This window comes from Sceloporus occidentalis, unplaced genomic scaffold (genome assembly GCF_023333645.1).
Source record: "Sceloporus occidentalis isolate IW3139 unplaced genomic scaffold, rSceOcc1.0.p SCAF_129, whole genome shotgun sequence".
NCBI lineage: Eukaryota > Metazoa > Chordata > Lepidosauria > Squamata > Phrynosomatidae > Sceloporus > Sceloporus occidentalis.
The window spans coordinates 77,468-101,661 of record NW_028317109.1 but is presented as its reverse complement, the minus strand read 5'-3'; the positions used below and the strand labels follow the sequence as shown (position 1 = coordinate 101,661).

The 24,194-nt window shown below is 43.2% G+C and overlaps 1 protein-coding gene across 1 annotated transcript in view; it reads left to right on the top strand.

The window, feature by feature from the left end:
• STUM (stum, mechanosensory transduction mediator homolog) overlaps positions 1-16,909 on the top strand; it is a 29,433-nt gene extending 12,524 nt beyond the window's left edge. The window contains exons 2-4 of the mRNA XM_089499082.1: positions 11,348-11,527; positions 14,869-14,877; positions 16,875-16,909. Of these exons, the coding sequence (XP_089355208.1) occupies positions 11,348-11,527; positions 14,869-14,877; positions 16,875-16,909 (224 nt within the window). The remainder of the gene's footprint in view (positions 1-11,347; positions 11,528-14,868; positions 14,878-16,874) is intronic.
• Positions 16,910-24,194: the final 7,285 nt, after the last annotated feature.

Genomic DNA, 24,194 nt, shown 5'->3' with positions numbered 1-24,194 from the left:
TTGTTGAGGTGTTGAAGGGATGGAGCAGTTGGCATGGCCACCCATCCGCCTTGCCCGAATATCCACCTTGCTTCGCTAGTGATGCAAGGAGGCAAAGTGGGAACTGCAATGGAAGTATGTGCTGTTCCAATGATTTTTCCACCTGCCTGGGCCAGTCGAGATGGTCAGAGGTTCTTCCCAACCGGCCCAAGCTCCCCGCTGCCCGCAAAAACAGGACAGTGGGGCAGCTATCTGGGACAGGGCTTGAAAATCATGACTGTCCTGTGAAAAACAGGACTGTTGAAAGGTATCCTAGTAAAAGTTGTTCTGTCAGCACAGTCAGTGATGTGTGTGGTTTTTTTTCCTCTGATGGATATGGAAAGGTTGCGTTGTCCTTAACGTATGTCGACACGTCGGCATGCCGTCTGTAGCTTACCTGCGGGAGATACTGAATCGTCCTGAATCTGGCATCTCTGATGTCAGCGGATCCCGACTATTTCTACCGCTGCATTCGTGTTCTGTGTTTAGCACTGAAGACACAGAAAGGAGAAGAATTGGGAGTTCTTTACCAAAAAAAAAACACTTTCACAGCTTGAGCGGAGAGTCTATGGCTTCCTATAGCTGTGCAATTATCACAGATTCAACTTCACTGTAACAACGTATCCATTTAAAATTCATTTATTTGTCTAACATTTCATTTATTGGGAGGAGGTGGTTTAGGGTAGTGAAAGAGCGCCTGTGACATCACAATTCCTTATCCTTGCATGGTAACCAGTGGCGTAACCACAGCGTTTGCAGCGGTCGCAACTGTGATGGGGCCTGGGTGACCTCTGCGACCACTTGTGCCAGTCTCTCCATGCCGCTTCAAACCTGTTTAGAAAGGGCCTTCTGACCTGGACTCTGCCGGTCCAGGTCGAAAGGGTCCTTTTCTTAACAATTTTGTACCGGCACGGAGAGACTGGCACACAGCAGGGTCATGTTACCTCACGCGACCCCTCTGTGTGCAAGCAGCTGACCAAAATCTGCAGAAGAGTTAAGGAGGCATGGGCGAGAGGGAGTATGTATGTTTGTGTATGTGAGCATGGATGTTGATGTGTTTGACCATTGATGTGTAAGTGGTGTGTGTGTTCGTGAGTATGAGTAGGTGTGTGTTACCATGTGTAAATTTGTGTAAGTGTGTTTACATGTGTGTCATAGTGTGTGTTGGAGGAAATGATAGCACAGACAAACTGTTTGGGGGCACTGAGAAGCGGGAGAAAAGATGGCACAGGCGGGCTGTTTGGGGGGTTAGGATGGCACAGGTAGGCTGTTTGGGGGTTATGATGGCACAGGTAGGCTGTTTGGGGGGTTAGGATGGCACAGGTAGGCTGTTTGGGGGTTATGATGGCACAGGTAGGCTGTTTGGGGGGTTAGGATGGCACAGATAAGCTGTTATAAAAGTTTTTTTCATTAGATGACATATTTACAAAGAAGGGTAAGTCAGGCACATTGGCGTAAATGAAATGAAAGCTTGTTAGATGTTGTAAGCAAAACATAAAAAAGTTAAAATACACTGTAAAAAAGAACAGAATGTATTTTTATGTTTATTGGGTCCAGCAGTAAATTATAACCAAGTTTCCATCCTAACTCTGATGCTCTTATAATTTTCAGAATGCTATCTCTTTCTTATAATTAGCGTGTTTAAATGTATTCAACAAAACAGGATTTAAAAAATTCCGTAATTTCCTTGTAGGTTGCCAAAGACATCTACAAACGTCATAACTCTTCATAGACAGATGTCCTTAGACAAAAACTGCAAGCCTACAGCTTAGAAATTCATTTTTTCCCCCTTTTTGAGTAGCAGTCTCTAAGTAACAGCATATGTATTTAACGCACAAATTACTTTTTTTTCCATTAACACAGCTGAACAGATATGTGTAATAATTGATGATATTTTAACTCCTTAATGACAAAGCCCGTACATGTACGGCTCAAAATGCATTGTTTTCAATTGTCCTTTAGGGGCAATTAAATGTCCCTAACAGCCCTACTAAGTACTTTAATATACGTTCTCCAAAATTAAATAAAATTAAAGCCCTGCATAGTGGCAGTAAAGTGCTCCCATTCTTTGGTTCTTTTTTGACCCATTTCCTGCCCATACGTTCGGCATTTTTAATTCGGGAACACAATTTGTTGCTCGGTGCCCACTCTCAAACTCTCGCTCACTCTCTCACACTCTCGTTCACTCTCTCACGCTCTTATTCTCATTCACTCTCTCATGCTCTTTAAATGTTTCCCTACCTTCTCTGTCCACCACTTCCACGTCTTCCACATCTTTTATCTTCTCTTCTATCTTCAATCTCCTATCATCATCTGCATATCTGCAGGCATAACCCAGTGGGAAGTTCAGCCAAAGTGGCTGTACTTGCGGTGATGTCCTCTCCCTGGAAGCATGGGAGAGGACGTCAGTGAAAGCACTTTCATTTTGTCCTCACTCGAACTCAATTGGAGGGCACTGATTAGCCAAATAAAGATAAAACGTACAGATTCATACGCCCGCCCCCCCGAGGAATGGGTTTTATACTCCAAAGCCAGCGATGAGAGCGAAAAACTTCAAACAGCAGATGCTCGCTGGAAGGAAAAACATAAATTAAACATTTAGCCTTAAAAACATAGAAACTTAGAATCTGCCGGCGGATCGGCCCCATCCGGCCCCATCTAGTCGCCTGTTTTTCCTGCTGTAAAGACTCAAACCTTATTCAGTCATTGACCCTTCAGCATTCCAAGACATGATACACAACGCTCTGCTTACGACTTTGCGGGGACGGTTTGGGGAAGACCCCATAAAAATATGGTTGGATGAGTTTGTGGTGGAAGAACTTGACCGGCCACACAGAGCCCCGACCTCAACCCCATCCAACACCTTTGGGATGAACTGGAATGGAGATTGTGAGCCGGGCGTCTCGGCCAACATCAGTGCCAACCTCACAAACGCTCTACTGGATGAACGGGCAAAAATTCCCCCCAGAAACTCCCCAAAATCTTGTGGAAATCCTTCCCAGAAGAATGGAAGCTGCAAAGTGGGGACCAACTTCATATTAATGTCTATGTGTTTAGAATGTGATGTCATCAAAGCCCCTGTTGGTGTAATGATCAGGCGTCCCAATACTTTTGTCCATATATTGCTGATTTTAATCTGTAAATAATATTAATCAGATTGATTTAGTGTAGAAGGGGTAAATTATAGACTATGTGGTTGGTCTGTTTGCTAGTCTGTATTAGAAGTATTGTTAAACACTCATCTACACACACCAGACAAGCCAGAAGGCTTGCTTTTCCCTCAGATATCTCATGGTGCTTTCACAACCACAAAGGATTCTGGGTAGGCACATGCAAACAAGGTTAACAATTATCACCTTTGCCTCTATATCCACTTTATACATGGATTCCTTGAAAGTAATTGCCCGCTGTACAAGACAGCCTTTAGACAAAACTCAGGAAGAGGTACAATAGCCAGATCACCACTCATGGACAGCTGTTTCGTCCTTCATGGGACTCGTCAGCATGAGGTTGTGATACTGGCTTAATAGTATGAGGCTTGGGGTAACTAAGAAATATCATTACATAAGTTGTGGTGGGTAAAAGGTAACAGAAACCCTTCCACTTAAATTTAAGGGGCAGTAGAAGTATTGTTAAACACTCATCTACACACACCAGACAAGCCAGAAGGCTTGCTTTTCCCTCAGATCATGAGATATCTGAGGGAAAAGCAAGCCTTCTGGCTTGTCTGGTGTGTGTAGATGAGTGTTTAACAATACTTCTACTGCCCCTTAAATTTAAGTGGAAGGGTTTCTGTTACCTTTTACCCACCACAACTTATGTAATGATATTTCTTAGTTACCCCAAGCCTCATACTATTAAGCCAGTATCACAACCTCATGCTGACGAGTCCCATGAAGGACGAAACAGCTGTCCATGAGTGGTGATCTGGCTATTGTACCTCTTCCTGAGTTTTGTCTAAAGGCTGTCTTGTACAGCGGGCAATTACTTTCAAGGAATCCATGTATAAAGTGGATATAGAGGCAAAGGTGATAATTGTTAACCTTGTTTGCATGTGCCTACCCAGAATCCTTTGTGGTTGTGAAAGCACCATGAGATATCTGAGGGAAAAGCAAGCCTTCTGGCTTGTCTGGTGTGTGTAGATGAGTGTTTAACAATACTTCTACTGCCCCTTAAATTTAAGTGGAAGGGTTTCTGTTACCTTTTACCCACCACAACTTATGTAATGATATTTCTTAGTTACCCCAAGCCTCATACTATTAAGCCAGTATCACAACCTCATGCTGACGAGTCCCATGAAGGACGAAACAGCTGTCCATGAGTGGTGATCTGGCTATTGTACCTCTTCCTGAGTTTTGTCTAAAGGCTGTCTTGTACAGCGGGCAATTACTTTCAAGGAATCCATGTATAAAGTGGATATAGAGGCAAAGGTGATAATTGTTAACCTTGTTTGCATGTGCCTACCCAGAATCCTTTGTGGTTGTGAAAGCACCATGAGATATCTGAGGGAAAAGCAAGCCTTCTGGCTTGTCTGGTGTGTGTAGATGAGTGTTTAACAATACTTCTACTGCCCCTTAAATTTAAGTGGAAGGGTTTCTGTTACCTTTTACCCACCACAACTTATGTAATGATATTTCTTAGTTACCCCAAGCCTCATACTATTAAGCCAGTATCACAACCTCATGCTGACGAGTCCCATGAAGGACGAAACAGCTGTCCATGAGTGGTGATCTGGCTATTGTACCTCTTCCTGAGTTTTGTCTAAAGGCTGTCTTGTACAGCGGGCAATTACTTTCAAGGAATCCATGTATAAAGTGGATATAGAGGCAAAGGTGATAATTGTTAACCTTGTTTGCATGTGCCTACCCAGAATCCTTTGTGGTTGTGAAAGCACCATGAGATATCTGAGGGAAAAGCAAGCCTTCTGGCTTGTCTGGTGTGTGTAGATGAGTGTTTAACAATACTTCTACTGCCCCTTAAATTTAAGTGGAAGGGTTTCTGTTACCTTTTACCCACCACAACTTATGTAATGATATTTCTTAGTTACCCCAAGCCTCATACTATTAAGCCAGTATCACAACCTCATGCTGACGAGTCCCATGAAGGACGAAACAGCTGTCCATGAGTGGTGATCTGGCTATTGTACCTCTTCCTGAGTTTTGTCTAAAGGCTGTCTTGTACAGCGGGCAATTACTTTCAAGGAATCCATGTATAAAGTGGATATAGAGGCAAAGGTGATAATTGTTAACCTTGTTTGCATGTGCCTACCCAGAATCCTTTGTGGTTGTGAAAGCACCATGAGATATCTGAGGGAAAAGCAAGCCTTCTGGCTTGTCTGGTGTGTGTAGATGAGTGTTTAACAATACTTCTACTGCCCCTTAAATTTAAGTGGAAGGGTTTCTGTTACCTTTTACCCACCACAACTTATGTAATGATATTTCTTAGTTACCCCAAGCCTCATACTATTAAGCCAGTATCACAACCTCATGCTGACGAGTCCCATGAAGGACGAAACAGCTGTCCATGAGTGGTGATCTGGCTATTGTACCTCTTCCTGAGTTTTGTCTAAAGGCTGTCTTGTACAGCGGGCAATTACTTTCAAGGAATCCATGTATAAAGTGGATATAGAGGCAAAGGTGATAATTGTTAACCTTGTTTGCATGTGCCTACCCAGAATCCTTTGTGGTTGTGAAAGCACCATGAGATATCTGAGGGAAAAGCAAGCCTTCTGGCTTGTCTGGTGTGTGTAGATGAGTGTTTAACAATACTTCTACTGCCCCTTAAATTTAAGTGGAAGGGTTTCTGTTACCTTTTACCCACCACAACTTATGTAATGATATTTCTTAGTTACCCCAAGCCTCATACTATTAAGCCAGTATCACAACCTCATGCTGACGAGTCCCATGAAGGACGAAACAGCTGTCCATGAGTGGTGATCTGGCTATTGTACCTCTTCCTGAGTTTTGTCTAAAGGCTGTCTTGTACAGCGGGCAATTACTTTCAAGGAATCCATGTATAAAGTGGATATAGAGGCAAAGGTGATAATTGTTAACCTTGTTTGCATGTGCCTACCCAGAATCCTTTGTGGTTGTGAAAGCACCATGAGATATCTGAGGGAAAAGCAAGCCTTCTGGCTTGTCTGGTGTGTGTAGATGAGTGTTTAACAATACTTCTACTGCCCCTTAAATTTAAGTGGAAGGGTTTCTGTTACCTTTTACCCACCACAACTTATGTAATGATATTTCTTAGTTACCCCAAGCCTCATACTATTAAGCCAGTATCACAACCTCATGCTGACGAGTCCCATGAAGGACGAAACAGCTGTCCATGAGTGGTGATCTGGCTATTGTACCTCTTCCTGAGTTTTGTCTAAAGGCTGTCTTGTACAGCGGGCAATTACTTTCAAGGAATCCATGTATAAAGTGGATATAGAGGCAAAGGTGATAATTGTTAACCTTGTTTGCATGTGCCTACCCAGAATCCTTTGTGGTTGTGAAAGCACCATGAGATATCTGAGGGAAAAGCAAGCCTTCTGGCTTGTCTGGTGTGTGTAGATGAGTGTTTAACAATACTTCTACTGCCCCTTAAATTTAAGTGGAAGGGTTTCTGTTACCTTTTACCCACCACAACTTATGTAATGATATTTCCTAGTCTGTATTACACATCATGTTCATGTTACAATTACACTACATGTTTAGAACATTAGGTTTCCCAGCACGTGCCCAAAATGCCCATTGTACATCTGAATATACGGAGACCTTAAATTTTTAAATCAATCTATCGTAATCGGTATATAAATGGTTAATGTAGCTTTGTAGATCTCGTGCAAAGAAGTTCGCGAGGATCCAGCTGTATCTGTTGCTTTTTTTTTGACAAAGTTGTATTTCTTAAAGCAGTAAAAATGTCAAACTGGAAAATTCCATAACATTTTTCCCGTTTGATTTTGAGATTTTAATCCCAATCCATATATGGACTTTTTTGTTAATTTTGATGTTTTTTTTTCCCATTCTGCTCTGTAAATCGAGGTTTTCCCGGCAATTAATAGATTTATGGTGTCGCGCGTCCTGCCACTGGTCTGCATGCATCGTCTGAATTCTATAAATGTATTTTTCTATGGAAGACGGGTCTGATCCCAACGACATCGACACTGATTCACAATAACAATGTAACCGTTTATGGATAAGCTTATTATTGTGGTGGCGAGGAAAGGTCACATTTGTTAAAACCGATGTGCCACCCGTTGATAACATTATATTTTGCATTAAATAAATATGTAAAAGTGTTTATATATAAGTATTGGAGACCCCTTCCCCCTGCGGGGGCAGCCATCTAAGCGCCCTGTTTTCAGGATCTGCATGATTATTCCTCCCTATTAACTCATCTATCCCCTAGCGTTTTGTTGCTGGGAGTTGTGAGGAGAGGGCAGGGGTGTAACACAGGCCCCGGTGGTGCAGGGGGGACCCCAAGTCTTAGTGGCCACCATAAGGCTTTTGGGTTCAGATGTTTCACCTTAAGATCTGTCCATAATCAGCTGTAATTGATTTTATGAACACGTGTGAGGACTAAGTTCACATATTCATACCTCCCAACAGTCCCATCTTCCACAGGACATTCTAGATTTTCAGGCTGTTCCTTCCAGCTGGCTCTCCCCCCTTTGCGAGCTGTGAAGATCATTTACCACTTGAGAAGATCCTTTGATCTTCCTTGACGGACTCATCAAGCTTTGGAATTGATGGAAGTCTGGGCTGTTGCTCCCACCTCGCAACACTTGTTAATCTCACCTGAGTGCCACAGGTAAGGCAGGCAGATGGGTCTTCTCCACCTCTAGTGACCCTCTTTGGACTTCTGAAATGTTCACCGCCTCACCTGCCCCCGCCCCATACCCACAATGGGTCCCAAAGCCCACGAGAGCCTAGTCTCCAGTAGCGGGCTGCAAAAGACAATGCATGGGCTCGTGACACATGAGACAAAGCCCCCTGCTTGCACAGACACTGGTTGTACCCCACTGATGGTCACCCTGTTTCTAAAGCTGCTGTTCCATCTTCTCTGCTGAATTTAATACATTTGTAGCCACAACTACCTGCCTCTTGACAGTCAATCTGTGTGGAACGAGCCAAGGTTCTAGTTCGCCTCTTAATGTTAGGATATCACATCTGCTCCGATGGCCTTTCTCAAGATAAAGAAATGTAAATGTAAAAACTAATTGCCAATTTGCCTGTACGGCCAGGCTGGACGGACCCGAGAGGGATCTCAGATTGAGTGTAAATGAATGAATTCTCATTCATTTATATTATTGGTTCATTGAGGAAGAACGGGATTTACAGAGACAGCGATTAAAAGACCAGGTAAATAAGATATTAAAGAGATATTAAAGGGACGCTCCAACCATCACAGGCCCTTTAATGCGTATGATACCCGAGAGGTCCCTTTAAATGTTCATACGGTCCACCTGCCAAATGCATGGGGGGGGGTGTCATGATTAACTCATATAATGTAGTGGATGCATGGAAGGGTAACCCAGCAGAGGTGGTTTGTTTCTTTGTTTAAGCATTCAATGAGTTAATCTGAGGTTGATTTAAATGTGTTTTTGTGCATGCCCTCTGTATCTGTTCTGGCTAGAGGTGTCATCTTCCCAAAGGACCCCTGTGGTGATTCATGGCCTAACAGATAAGGACCCTGAGTTATAGGAATTCCATTCCTATCTTAAGTGGGGGGTTTCCATCACCTTTACCCCACCATAACTTATTGGCACATCAAAGATGGGACCCGATTCTTGGGGATGGTGTCATATAATCAGTCATGTGGTCAGAGGGGCGTTTGTTTGCAAAAGTCTGATTTAGGGACAAAGCAGCGACCTCAAAGCAGAACTCCATGATATACTCTGATCGGAACAACATCGTAAGAATCCATCTGGACTTAAGGAGTTCCCACAGGCCTACTTATTGGAGAAACTCGTGAGTGAGGGTCTTGTGTTTAAGTCCCTTTGTTTTTAAGAACTGTTTGCTGTTTTACTTTTATTTTGTATGTCTTGTTTTTGTAATTCTGGCACTGTGTAATCTTTGTCTTTTTGTTATTAAAATATTCATAATCCAAGTCTGTCTTTGGGCTCTAGTATCGATATCCACAAACCCTAAGAGACGATAACACGTTACCATATTGTTGTTATTACGTTTTACTGGATATTATATATATATATATATATATATATATATATGTTAGTTGCCCGGGGTGGGTTGATATATATATAGAGATAAAGGTTCTAATTCGGATTTCTCACGAATCCGGTATCAAAAGCGTGAGTGGTGGCAGACTACCTGGGGGGATACAGGCAGGATTTGGGGGTTAATTTGGTGTAACTTATGCCTTGTTAAGGGGTCAAGTTAGTAAATCCAGAGGCCTGGTGCTATTAACCCCTTCATGCCCATGCCCTCCACACAGTCACGGCTTGGCAAGTAGTCCTGACCGTGACAGGGGGGGTTATGCATCTTGCCCCCATATGCTTTTTTTTGCCCTTTTTTCCCCACTATAAGGGTTGCAACTGAACACACAACTCAGGAGCGGAATCTATATATAATGGATATTTGCCGTGTAAAAACCTGTAGAAATAATTGATGGGAGAATTTCTTGTATCTTGCGGTAAATTCCGATTTTATCCTGTAAAAGTAGATTATGTGGCAAAATGTAGATTTAATCATTTAGTATATTCAGTAATACGGGGTTTTGGAAAGAAGGGCCGTCCGCATTCACAGACCCTGCAAGTGATTTACTACCAAAAGAAAACCAGGGCAAGAAGAACAGCTTAGAACTCTAAGCCACGCCGGAATTTCCACGTAAACCCAGAAAAGGGCATATTTTATAAATCTCTGCCTTTGTACAAACACTCTGTCCTTATATATACATTATCTCCAAGTGCAAGCCGCGTGTCGGAGGCATGTATATAAATAAACGGATGGATATAAAAGTACTTAGTAAGTTTTCTGAAAACACTGCAGCTCCGGGGGGGGGGGCGCACGCAAATTCGACCCATCCGACTATAAAAATCAAGACAGTCCTTCAGAAACCGGGACTGTTGGGAAGTATGGCGTGCAGAGAGAGGGGGGCCAGCTTGGGAATCTATAGGAATCTGAAAACAGATATTCCATTGAAGGACAGAGCGAATTCTACGTCCCCCGGATTTATCCCCCCCCCCCCCCCGTTCCATGTCCTGTTAGTCTGATTTTATGAGCCAAGTCATTTGCAATAACGGATATGCTAAACCAGATTAGCTCTGCTTAATACTTCTGCCTAATTGAATTAGTGATTTATCCGTATGAGAGCTTCCGCAAAACCGCTAGTTTCAGCCGCGCGGCGATGCAAGCGGGATACTCCGACTGACGGATTATATTTCAAGCTGATAGACGATGGAGGGCAAAAAAATTACTCGCTTTGGGCTGAAATGTCATAATTTTTATCTTTTCTTTCACTCCAGATAGTTATGCGATGCGGTTCTTGTTATATGCCCTGTTTACCGACTCACTGCACAGCGGAGGGGCAGATCATATCATGGTCTATGTAAATAACATGTATGCACGGTCAGGCAGTTTGTATTTATGAAAGTAATTACCGTTGCATATACCATATTGTCTTTAAATTAGGAGCGTAGGCTATAATCGGGGGTTAGGTGCCTTTTTGCCTCTCCTTTGCTGTCTCAGAGGTCTCAAGTCCCCCAGAAATTCTGGGAGTCTGTCCCCGTCTCTGTCTCTGCAGCTCCGCTTTTCTTCTCTTGCCTCTTCTTGTTCTTGTGTCTTCTTTCTTCGTCCGCTTCAGCTCCGTTGACTAGGCCTCCCGGAGCTCTTCCTCCCAAAAAAATTATTGCAGATGGATTTCTGCGCCTCTTTTTCTCTGGGAATCTGTCTGCATTATTCTGGCCTCTTGGAGCAAAAGCTCTTCGGGAGCTGGTTGGCGGCGTTGATGCCAGGGAGCAGCGGACGAAGACGGAAGAACAGGAAGAGGCAAGAGAAGAAGCGGAGCTGCTGAAAAGGAGACAGGGACACGGTCGGCAGAGAAGGCGAGGAGACAAGGAGAGTGTGAGTGAGCGTGAGGATAAACTGTTTAATCCTTCTACTATGTGTAGAAAAGTTCCTTTAAAATGGCACCAAACTATATTCGGGACAGTACGGTAACTTCTATCACACAAAAAAACACATTCTGCTGGAAATAGCGTTACCTATAGTTACCACGCTAAATCTGACCACTTTGGGTATCTTTATTCCCTATTATTTTCCGGTACTTTCCATTAGGTTATCCTTGGTGGGAATTAACCTGATCTCGCTCTCCGGTTTGTTTCTAGGAACCTTCGTGTCGGCTTTCACCGTGCTCTGCGGGGCCAGAACAGACCTCCCCGACCGACACGTGTGCTGCGTGTTTTGGCTGAACATCGCGGCGGCTCTTATCCAGATCCTCACGGCCATCGTGATGGTGGGCTGGATCATGAGTATATTTTGGGGAATGGACATGGTAATTCTGGCAAGTAAGTCGCTCCGTTTTAGTTTTTTTTTTGGGGGGGGAGTTTGCAGGAAAATTGTGCATCCGAGAATAATTGCTCTAAGAAAGCATCCACTCAACCTGTTGTGTCTGTAAGTCAATTTGTTATGTTACATACTACTTGTTGTGTCCTGTCTACCCATTGTACAGCGCTACGGAATTTGATGGCGCTATATAAAACAATAAATAATACTAATAATAATTTAAAAGGCATCAATTGCATTTCATAGCACAGCCTCTGTAGGAAGTGAATTCCACATCTTTAGTGTTCTTACTGAAGGAACCCTTTCCTCGAGTCTCAATGGATGACCTCTTGGTCTTTGTACCATCTATCATCTACAGGCGCAGGTAAATAGTTTTCATACCCCCCCAAAAAAAAGTACATCCAGCACCCAAAACCATTTATACATTGTGCTATTAATGAGCAGAAAGCTCCTACCACTGGCTGTTTCATGCAGCCAATCGGTGGCAAGAATGATCGGACCATGGAGAAGAAAGGTATCTATGGCTTTAGCTGAGTACCCTTTTCTTCGTACTCTTTTCACAGAGGGTTAGGGTAACTTACCTTTAATACGCATTCTTACTTTACATGACATATACCGTATGTGCTTGATTATAAGACGACCCCCGAAAATAAGAATATTAATCTAGGAAAAAAAAAGAAAAAGCCTGACTATAAGACTATATAAAAATGTTAGAAGTAATGCATTTCTTGTTTTTTCCCCCCCCCCTTTCATTTGCCACTCTGCCCCCCCAACCCCCAGTCTTACCAGTGCATCCCCAGACTTGCACCCCCGTGCTCCAGACTTCCTGGTGTCTAGTGGGGGCAGCCGGTGGACGTCTGCGCGAAAGCAATAAAAGAGACCACAGGAGATTAATAACAAAATCAGCTTTTCTTATAAAAAAACCTATCTTTTCTGAACAAAACACTACGAATAAGAGACGCAGATTTTAAAAGAAACCCTGCTTGCTACGGCATTTTTGGGTCGGCCGGAGTTTGTGTCTTGAAACATGAGAAGCAGAGCTTTATATACATCCAGGGACACATGGGGCGGGGCCCAAAGGGGCAGGGCCCAGAGGGGGTGGGGCCACACATTCTGCATGACCCTGCAGCATTGAGCTCTAGGCTGCCCGATACAGTATACTGGGCGCTCATCCATTAGCGTTTAACGCTGCGTGTGTCTTAGACCTAAACAGTTAAAACACAATGCTGCCTGTGCGCAGTGTAATGAATACTGACGAATACTTGCGGAAGTATGGGGGGGGTTTTTTGAAATTACTAGCTTTTTTATGCCTTTTTATTTTACAAAAATTGGACCAGAAATATATTTTTTTATAATACAAAAACCTGCAAATATGAGGTCATCCAAAAAATGTGGCCCCAAATAGAAGATCCTGATTGTGCCGCAGGGAACTCAGCCTTTTATTTTTAGCCTGTGTATATATATATATATATATATATATATATATATATATATATATATATCCTGTGTACAAAAAAAAAAGCCACTTACCAATGACATATCGATTTAAATATCCCTATGGACCCCAGATGTCTTCCCTGCTGTTATATGTATGATCTCAACCTGCGCATGCAGAAAGAGCTGCCCCGTCAGACATGGATCCTCCTGGTGATCCGCCGTCTCCTGTGAATTAATTTTACTTCCACCAAGAACTTCCCAACTAGTCATTTCTCTTTATAATGAGCCATCAACGTCCGCTTCGCCCCAAGCCTCCTCCATTACTTTCCCTCCCCCGACGTGTCTGTTATAACACAACGTCTTACCTGCATTCTCATCTTAACATAAAAGCAACTGAAATTTTTTAGTTTTTTTTTTTTAAACAAACATGCATACAAATGGCCTCTTTGAGACACAAATTCATCTGTCCCTCTTTTTCCTCCCCTGATGCCCCTCTTTTCTAGAAGCTCAGAATGTTTGTTGGGTACGAGGGTATCGCAGGGTTCTAGATCTAGATCAAGTACATAGCATATACGTAACATACCCCTCAACATTTCAGATGTCCAAATCTTTGTTGGGGGGGGTGTCCGGAAGCAGGAAGGGGAGGGGCCAGATGCAGGGAGGATGGGCCGTAAAGCAGGAAGGGTGGGATTGAACTCCTGCCTAACATAAAGACCCACGATGCGGTGTCACGTGGGAGCCGAGATAGCGCAGACCTCCAGCTCCCTGGGATGGAGGGTCCGGTGGGACACTGTCCGAAAATTAGGACTCTCCTGAGAAACATTGGATGGTTGGGGATTATGCAATAATGTGGATAAAAACATCAGAAAATACATTTTCACCTTTAAATTCTTGTATATAATTTATAGAAATAAGTTACACAATCACATAGGATTTGTCCCAAAGTTTACATTACATTTATTTATATATCGCCAGCAGATTCCGTAGCGCGGTACATCGCGGCCTGTTTCAGGAGATACAATGGGTCTCCGGGTTAGTTTCTTGTTACTCTGGGCAGGGGAGCTTTATTTGGCCACGCCCACTCCCCACCCACAAGGAGATTGCAGTGCTATCCCCACCCCTACAGGCAGCTGGCCCCACCCACTCATGAAGCCACTTCTCCAGAAAAAGTATCCAGACCCCCTGACCTCACCTGTAACCCCACACTTGAAAATAAAACAGTCCCCAATTTCCATGCGTACACCCCAGGCGCGCATGCACACAGTACGTATACTCATCGTATGCTGTAATCTGCAAGCGTACGTATTGCTGGGCCTTTTTATTTATGTAAAAAAACCCCATTAATGGCCACCGTGTTTGAGAGTATTTTAGCACTTTACATAATGCCAACAGTAACAGGAATAACATTAATTACATAAAGCCTTCCAATTACCAGTAATTATCTCAGACAGACCAATTAATGATAATAATTTACAGCGTTAACTGAAATTAATTAGGCATCTGCAGTAGTTACAGGAAATTCCAAAACACAGAATCTGCCGGCAGATCGGCCCCATCCGGCCCCCGTCTAGTCGCCCGTTTCTCCTGCTGTAAAGAGTCAAACCTTAATCAGTCGTTGGTCTCGTCCTAGATTCAGGAGCCGTATCCCTGTCCCATGCATGTTTAATAGCCTCACTGTATTAGCCTCTACCACTTCTGCTGGGAGGCTGTTCCACTTATCTACCACTCTCTAAATGTCACATGGAAATATGTATTGCAGTTTTCCCATTCCCCCCAGGATGCTTATTCAGCTTCAGGGATGTCTTAATGGAAAGTGCGTGGAAATTCGTTAATTTAAGTATTTATTTTTTCTTCTTTTTTTGTTATTTCAATCTGTTTCGTGTTCCCTGGGTGACCTTCAACAAAGTCTCGCAAGGTAAGTGCTTCTTGACATTAGTAGCCATTGAATGCCAAGTTAAACTGGAGGCAGATCTAAAATCTGCCGGCAGATCGGCCCCAGTCGGCCCCTTCTAATCTGCCCGTTTTCCTTAATAAAAACTCTTAGTCTCACCTTAGATTCAGGAGCCGTATGCCACTCCCATGCATGTCCCTCACTTTATTACCCTCTACCCAGGGGCGTAACTAGAAACCTCAGGGCCCCGGTGCGAGAATCTGTTAAGGGCCCCCACACCCACCCCCAACCCCAACCCATCTACCCTCTCCCTTCCCCCTTCTCACTATCTACCCTGTCCCTCCCTACCCCCCTTCTCATTATCTACCTTCTCCCTCCCTACCCCCCCCTCACGATCTACCCTCTCCCTCCCTACCCCCCTTCTCACGATCTACCTTCTCCCTCCCTACCCCCCCTTCTCACGATCTACCCTCTCCCTTCCTACCCCCCCTTCTCACGATCTACCCTCTCCCTCCCTACCCCCCCTTCTCACGATCTACCCTCTCCCTCCCTACCCCCTCTTCTCACCCTCCCTACCCCCCTTCTCACGATCTATCCTCTCCCCCCATACCCCCCCTTCTCACGATGTATCCACTCCCTCCCTACCCCCCTTTGTAGGTCACTTACCTGTGGTGGGGGCGTGAGGCGTCTGTCTCGCTGCGCACGGCTTCACTGATGAAGCTCCGGCACCCGAGACAGACGTCTCACGCTCCCAACACTGCAGTCTGGGCAGCGCTGAGGCCGGCGGCGGCGGGGAGCAGAGGAGTCCTGGATTTCTGTCAGTCAGGGGGGCCCAAGAGGTGCCGAGCGGTCGTTTTCAGCAACCGCTCGATACCCCCTGGGCCCCCCTGACTGGCAGAACGCCAGGGCCCGGTCGCAGTCGCGACCCCTGCGACCCCGGTAGTTCCGCCACTGCCTCTACCACTTCTGCTGGGAGGCTTTTCTTTTATCTACCATTCTCTCAAAGTAAATGTGTAAAGCAGGAAGTAACCGTGTCGGCTGTCATTTTAGTTTATGCTGCTAAATGCTTATGAAGGATGGTAGACATATTAATTCTGCAACTATTTATAAATATATTGACCTTTCCCGTATCCACCTACGGCCAGAGCGCCTTTTGAAGACAGATTCATTTCCTGATAAACCTGCTGAGCCAATTCTATTTACCGGTTATATGGGGCCAGAAATCAGATCTATGACATATACTTTTTGGACCTCAGAGGTCTCTTTTTCAGGTGGATTCCATTTGAAGACAAGACCCCTGAGGTCTCAAAAGTTTACGTGACTTGTTATGCCCTGTACAAGCACATATACACCGTATTTGCTCCATTTTAAAACGAACCTGATTATAAGACAACCCCCCCCCCCCAAATCTGAATATTAATTTAGGAAAAAAGTTTTACCAGCTATGATTGAGAAAAATATTTTAGTTTTTTTTCCTTTTATTTTCAACCTGCCCCCCCAGTTATGCACATCTGCCCCAGAAATGCCTTATACCCCCTATATGCCACTGTGTTCCATGATATGCCTTTTAACCCTCTAAATGCCACTGTGCCCCATGATATGCCTTTTGACCCCCTATGTGCCACTCTGCCTCCAGAAATGCCTTATACCCCTATATGTCACTCTGGCATTTAGGGGGTTAAAAGGCATATTATAGAGTGGCAAATAGGGAGGTATGAGGGATTTCAGGAGGCGGATTGGCGTATAGAGGGTTAAAAGGCATTTCTGGAGGCAGAGTGGCATTAAGGGGGTTAAAAGGCATTTCACAGAGCACTCTCCCTCCAGAAACACCTTATTCCCCCCCATTTAACACGCCCGCCCCCCAACTTACCGGCGCTTCTGACTCCCTGGTGTGTAGTCGGGGCAGCGGGTAGACGTCTACGCGATATATATCTAAATATACTATAATTCTATATTTTTAGATGTTTTTGTATGGTTACTGGATGCAGACCAGCTAACACCCTTCGCGCTTCTCATTGCAGGCTACAAAGACCAAGGTATCCCTCAACAATTGTAACAACCACAGGACGTTTACCCGCTGGATTCCCAGCGTCGGACTTGGCTTTGAAGCTGATGTATATACAAGTCGACCTCCATATCAGGCCTGCCGGCGAGACGACGACGTCCGGCGGACGAAAACCATTTGATCGGAGGCTCGTCCCAGCATGACGGGGAAATGCTGATTTTCAGTTGATTCGATGCAGCTGGTTTAATAGAAGAGTCAAAAACAAAAGTTTTGGACAGAAAAGTCAACGTCTCCTGTATTCTTTATCGTATTCTCATCACGTGCTGTAACATTCTAACCAACTACAAAGCAAAGAGAAAATGTAACCGATACGGACGGAACTCTGACGAGAACCACCGGCAAAGTACTTCTCGTCCAGACAAATGCTGAATATTATTTTTATTGTTGTTACATTTTAGTTTAGAATTGTTGGAATGCGTTTACCGATTATCCGGTACAATGTTACTGATCATCCGGTACAATGTCACTGATTATCCGGTACAATGTCACTGATTATCCGGTACAATGTCACTGATTATCCGGTACAATGTCACTGATTATCCGTTACACTGTTACTGATTCTCCGGTACAATGTCACTGCTTCTCCGGTACAATGTTACTGAAGTTGTGGAACTATCTGAACCACAGCGAGGAACCGGCCAGTGATGTCCCAACTGTCCTGATCAAGCCCGGTATATTTAAATGAGTAAAACCAGTTAGCTGGTAAGATTTAATTAGGTTCATTTGATCAGCTCATTTGCATATCTCCATTGCCAAGTAAATATTTTTGTCCTCGGCAGAAATTTCCAGAGATTCTTCCTTCCCACAAAGTAGTTGCCGGTGATGATGCTGGAGGTCATATAATAATTTAGGTAGAAAAAAGTCCATCAAGTTCCTCCTCCTTGCTGATTGAGAAGAAAGCAAAAACCCCTCATTGAAGCAATTGACCCCAAAATGGTCTGATTTCTCATCTTGGCTGGTTCTCTTTTCCAGAGGTGACCTCACGTACCAGCTCTCTGCCGATGATGGAAAGATATTTAGATATTTTCTTTCTGAGCTCACCAGGCCAGCCACATGCAGCAGCGTTTACTTCTGCTAAGGGCTTAAATCAGCCACCATGTTGGTTTCTGGTGACGCCCAAACGCCCCCTCTTGCTTTGGATGCTCGATTCTCGTTCCCCCTGTGATGCAAAATGAGAAGCTTTTGGCAAAGCCGTAGCCATGAGCACTACACCAGCCTTTGGCCAGTTCAGCCTTTACCCCATTGACAAGAGTTGTGTTTGATTTTTAAATACATTTCAATTGAAGTCTCCATCGTTGTGAAGTTCCAAAGACGACACAATCTAAAGCTGTCGGTATACCCAATGCTGGATCGACTATTCACGCTTACACCATGAGCAAAAAACGTCCTTCTTTGTCCTTGGGTAACTGGGATTTTGCCAATCTCCGGATATTGCCAGCTAAGAGTACATTCTGCGTTTAGTCTTCCTAATCTAGCGGTCTCGTCAATCTTATTGGGTGGATAAGACCCAAATTTAACCTGTTGAGTGGTGCTTAATTGGTTAATGGAAGATCCACCAGCAGTTATCGCTTCCAGTAAACTTAAAGAGACAGCCATTCTTATTGTTGAGGGATCAGTAAAGCATACCTTCCCAGCGTTAGTTTAAGAAATTCTGTAAATATGTATAAATCGGTCAGTTCCGAGACCTCCGTTGTTTGTATTAAAGCACAGAAGATAAATCTGCGTCGTGTTGAAACCTTTTGGTTTTGGAACTGAACAGAAAACATTTAGAATCTTCATTTTGTGGCTATATATAATTATATATATATACAAATATATACTGTTTGTGGTGATTCTGGTTAGAAAATGTAAGGTTAACGTTTCTGAATTCGTTTAAATGTCAGGGCCCCCTGGAGACCACCTCTTCCCGCTTCATCCTCTTCATAGAATTACCTTAATAACCACCCATTTGCTCAGTTACACCACCGTCGTATCAAATGGTCCAGTAGGGGCATAGCTAATGTGGCTCCACCACAGTATTTTTTTATTATTATTATTATTATTATTTTAAAAAAATGTAAAAGATTTTAAATATTTGCCTTTTCATGTTGTGCACATTGGACTCCGTTATCTATGACTTCCGATGCATTTTTTTGCAAGAAAATCGGTGCAGCCATTCTTTTGTTATTGGTGTTAGAAAACAAGATTTCAGGTCCATTTAACTCCTCCCTCGCTGTCTCTACTGGAACCAGGAAGCATTCGTCGGTACACTTTTTTTTTTTTTTTTTGCACATGCTCAGTAGCTCTCCCAGCCTAGTCAAGGGAAGCTGAGCTGTTTGACCAAGAAGGCAATAAAATGCATTGATGTCCACCCAAAATGGACTCAAACTTTTGATAAAAATACAATTTTGGGACTAGACTGTTCTGCCTGTATTTTTTCGTTTAAATCAGATTTAAAATTGATTCCTACTGATATTAAAAGCCCCTTGTGCTTAAGTTCTTATTCAACTTGTTTTGAGTGTCGCGCTATCTTGTACTTTTTTAAAACTTTTTTCTACCTTGTTTTATAACTCAACCAGCAGTCCAGATAGAGGAGAGAGGCGTTGGTAGGCACAGAAGTGCTCCTAGTATTAAGAATCCGTGGTTTGAAATGTGTAAGTGGAAACATTGAATTCTGAAAAAAAAGAAAAATACACAAGTTTCTTCGGCCGTTTCAAATGTTGCTGCTAAAAACATCTTTATGGGTATTTTGTAACAAAAAAAAAGCAAAAAAATACCATTTTCATATCACCTTCCGGATTAAATGAGGTTTCAGGAAAATTTTTGGGTACAAAAAACAATTCCTGGGGAGAGATGGCCCAATATAGGGAAATTGGGTCACCCTAAACATGCAGCTTCCAAACCTTAAACAGTCGTTGGTCTCGTCTTAGATTCAGGAGCCGTATGTCTATACCATGCATGTTTAAATAACCTCATAGTATTACCCTCTACCACTTCTGCTGGGAGGGTGTTCCACTTATCTACTACCCTATCAGTAAAGTAAAACTTGCTTACATTACATAATTATTCCTCTAAATAAAGGAGGATTTAGAGTAAGTTGTGAGCACTGCCACCAATGACCTCAGTCAACATATCATTAAATTAAAAATGGAATTATAAGTGGGAAAATATTAACCCCGCGTGTGGATTTCGCAGATTACTTGGTATCCCTGATTCTCTGGTGTGTTTTTCATATTATATGGTTGTATATTTGAATGTAAATAATTTTATTGGGGATTCACTTGTTGTAACCATGTATTTGGAGCACGGGGGTTGTGTGTTTTTTTAATGCCTGTTTTTAAATGAATATATAATTGTTTGAATATTTTTCTCCTCTTTTGTATTTAATAAAATGTTGTTGTGAAATTGATTCTGACTATTAATTTGTGGAATTTTGTGGGTTTTTATGTGCGCTTTATGTGAGTCTAGTGATGCATTTTTATGTTTTGTGATTTTTAAAAAAAATATTTTTTATTATAAAAAAAATCTTGTTTTTAATAAAATTTATTTTTTATTTGAATTTTCCAGGAAATCACATTGTATGTCAGTAAAAAATATTTATTATGGTCACTTGGAAAAGGATCAACCAAAGCTTTACTAAGGAAGAATTGTGAACGGCTTTTTGTATTTTTTTAATGTCATGATCAGATAACAATCATATTGTTATATAATAAATATTAGACTTGTGCATTCGGATTCATACGAATTGCAAATTTACTGAATTTTGGTAAATTTGGCGATCTGTAGGAAGCCCCGAAAACAAGGCCAGACCCCCCGCATTCACTCGCTCACACTCTCACTGTGCTATAGCCTATGTGATACAATTGTATGGTTACGATAAGTATAAATAAAGTTTTTATTGTTATCGCCTCCTTCCTCCTGAACAGGAAGAGAAGCAGTTAATACTGTATTTGCTTGATTATAAGACGACCCCCCAAATCTGAATATTAATTTAGGAAAAAAAAAGAAAAAGCCTGAATATAAGACGACCCTATAGGAAAAAAGTTGTACCAGTAAATGTTAATTCATCTAAACTATTTTTTTTAATAAAAGCTATGATTCAGAAAAATATTTTGGTTTTATTTCCTTCTATTTTCCAACCTGCCCCCCAGTTATGCACATCTGCCCCAGAAATGCCTTATACCCCCTATATGCCACTGTGCCCCATGATATGCCTTTTAACCCTCTAAATGCCACTGTGCCCCATGATATGCCTTTTAACCCTCTAAATGCCACTGTGCCCCATGATATGCCTTTTAACCCTATATGCCACTGTGCCCCATGATATGCCTTTTCACCCCCTATGTGCCACTCTGCCTCCAGAAATGCCTTATACCCCTACATGCCACTCTGGCATTTAGAGGGTTAAAAGGCATATTATGGGGAAGAGTGGCATATAGGGAGGTTTAAAGCATTCAGGAGGCAGAGTGGTGTATAGAGGGTTAAAAAGGCATTTCTGGAGGCAGAGTGGTATTAAGGGGGTTAAAAGGCATTTCACAGAGCACTCTGCCTCCAGAAATGCCATATGGCCCCCATTTAACACTCCCCCGCCTCCCCCCCAAACTTACCGGTGCCTCCGACTTCCCTGTCATGTAGCCGGGGCAGCGTGTAGATCCCACGCACTTACGCTGCAGCCGGAGGGAGGCGTGGCTAGCAGCGGGGGTTGTCTGCGTCCATCGCGCAGACCTTCCCCGACTGTCAGAGATCAGAGTTCCCCGCACCGGTGCCGGTGCCGTACCGGAACTCTGATCTCTGACAGCCGGGGAAGGTCTGCGCGATGGACGCAGACAACCCCCGCTGCTAGCCACACCTCCTTCCTGCTGCAGCGAAAGTTGTCTATGCGAATCGCGCAGACATCTACACGCTGCCCCAGCTACACACCGGGGACTCAGAAGTACCGGTAAGTGGGGCGGGGGGGGGGGAGACAGGAGGATCCAGGTCCCCTGCAGCTGCGGGGGATCTGGATCTTAGTCGTCTCATAGTCAGACCTATTTGAGGTCTGATTATAAGACGACCCCGATTATAAGACGAGGGGTATTTTTCAGAGCAAATACGGTATAATGTTTCAAAAAAAACAGAGAAGCAAGGAGTACCTGTGTGTTTTGCCTCCATCTTTATCCCCTTAAGGACAATGGGTGGTCCCTAAACCCATTGAAAACAATGCATTTTGAGCCCATACATGTACGGGCTTTGTCATTAAGGGGTTCAATATATAAATTTCTTATATACCCGGTTATCCTATCCTAATAATTCAAATGGCAACACTCACTCTCACGCTTCAGCCAACTGCTTCTGCATCTTCATCTTCAATATTCTATCTTCATCTGCATCTCCACGGACATAACCCGGCGAACTTGAGGAATGGTGAGCAGGAGTGGTTGGCAGAGAAGGTAGAAAGTGTTTTAGAGAGTTTGAGAGAGAGTAAGCCAGAATTAGAGTGTGAGAGAGAGAGAGTGAATGTGGGTGCCAAGCAACAAATTTCATTCCTGTATTAGAAATGTCCCAGAATTTTCGGCCGAACTGAAAGGACAGGGAGCGAAATTCGTTGCCTGAAAACAAATGGGCCAAAAAGTTTCTCCAAAACGTTTTTGGCCCATTTGCACCTGTCTATTAAATATATATTCATTAGTTTATTAAAAAAACATATTCCCAGGGCCTCTCGCTCTACAATTAATAGTTTGTTTAATTTTACTACTAGGGCTGAAGCTGATGGTTTTTTTTTTCTTCATTTATTAACATTAAATAATTATTTGGGTTTCTTTTGGAATTTAAGAACAACAAGTCATTTCTTAAAAGCCTTCATATTTTTGTAAAACCCCAAATAAGAAAATATTGGTTACGATTAGACAGGCCAGGACAGTCCAATGTGTCATTTCTGTCCCTGGGTTATGTTAGTGTGTGGGGGTATGTTAGTGTGCATGTGTGTTAGTGGGAGTGCGTGGGTGTTAGCGTGAGTGTCTGTGTGCATATATGTTACTGTTAAGTGCCGTGTTTGTGTTATTGTCTTGATGTGTGTTAGTGGAAGTGTGTGTGTGAGTGTCTGTGTGTGTATGTGTTACTGTTGCGTGTTACTTTGAGTGTGAGTGGTTATGTTAGTGTCTTTGTGTGTGATAGGGTGAGTGCCCCTCCCTGAGATCAGGCTCTGGATGGAAGTGCCGGCTTGTGCAACCACAGCACTGACCTGTTGGCTTCCTTCCACCTGCTTCTGACAGCCAAGTAAGAACCACAAGGGAACACCTTCCCCAAAAAAGGTAAGTAATCCGAAGGGGGTATTATAGGGTGTGGGGTGATTAAACATGGGCTGGGGGGTATATTACAGGGACCCAAGGACATTGCAGGGGCTGGGGGCAGTGGCAGATCCAGAGCGACGGGTGAGACACACACCTAGACACCGACATACACACACCAACACTCACAGTAACACACACCCAGACACTCACAATAACCTACTCAGATGCTTACACTAACACACACACTCACATGAACATTTGCACAGACACTCACACTAACATTCTCAGACAAACACACACACACACACATCTAATTCAGATGCTTATCCAACTCTGGCCTATGGCCTCAATTTTGTGATTCTCCTGCCCTTGAAATTCTCACCAATACTTTGCTTTGTGAATAGATCCTACAATGTTTTATGTTTTTAACTTTCTGGCTGTAAATACCTTATTTATTCTTTATGTAAGTTATATTTTAATTTGTTTAATTTGTTTGCATTTTCTATAACTTTGTTATGGAGGGGGAGGCTTAAAAGCTTTATTGCGCCGGGGCCCTTAAACTCACTAGTTCCTCCACTGCCAGGAGTTACACTCAAACATTTCTATTTCCTCCGCTCCCACGAGTTACACTCAAACATTAGCTCTGCTAGGTAGAGCGATTACCCGCTTTCTCCATAAGGCTGTAGTCACCTTGGCTCGATCTGTTTTTTTAGTACCTTCCACCTGCCGAACGCCCAGGGAATGCTTATTAAAAGAGATTTTGTCAGCTAAGCAATATTTCTGCTCTGCCGAGTGGAGCAACGATGGACTTCATCCGGCTGAGAACATTAATCATGCCATCAACTTCTTCCCAGAACAAAAACCATAACGGGGAACAAAATGAGGAGCGCACAGTCGGAACAAGCGTTAATGTGGTGCGTCTCTCTATTGTTATGGGGTAGAGAGAAGAGCCTTTTGTTCTTTAATTCTATATTAAGTCGTTTCCATTCTAAATTCTATACACATTGAACCACAAAGTCACATGAAAA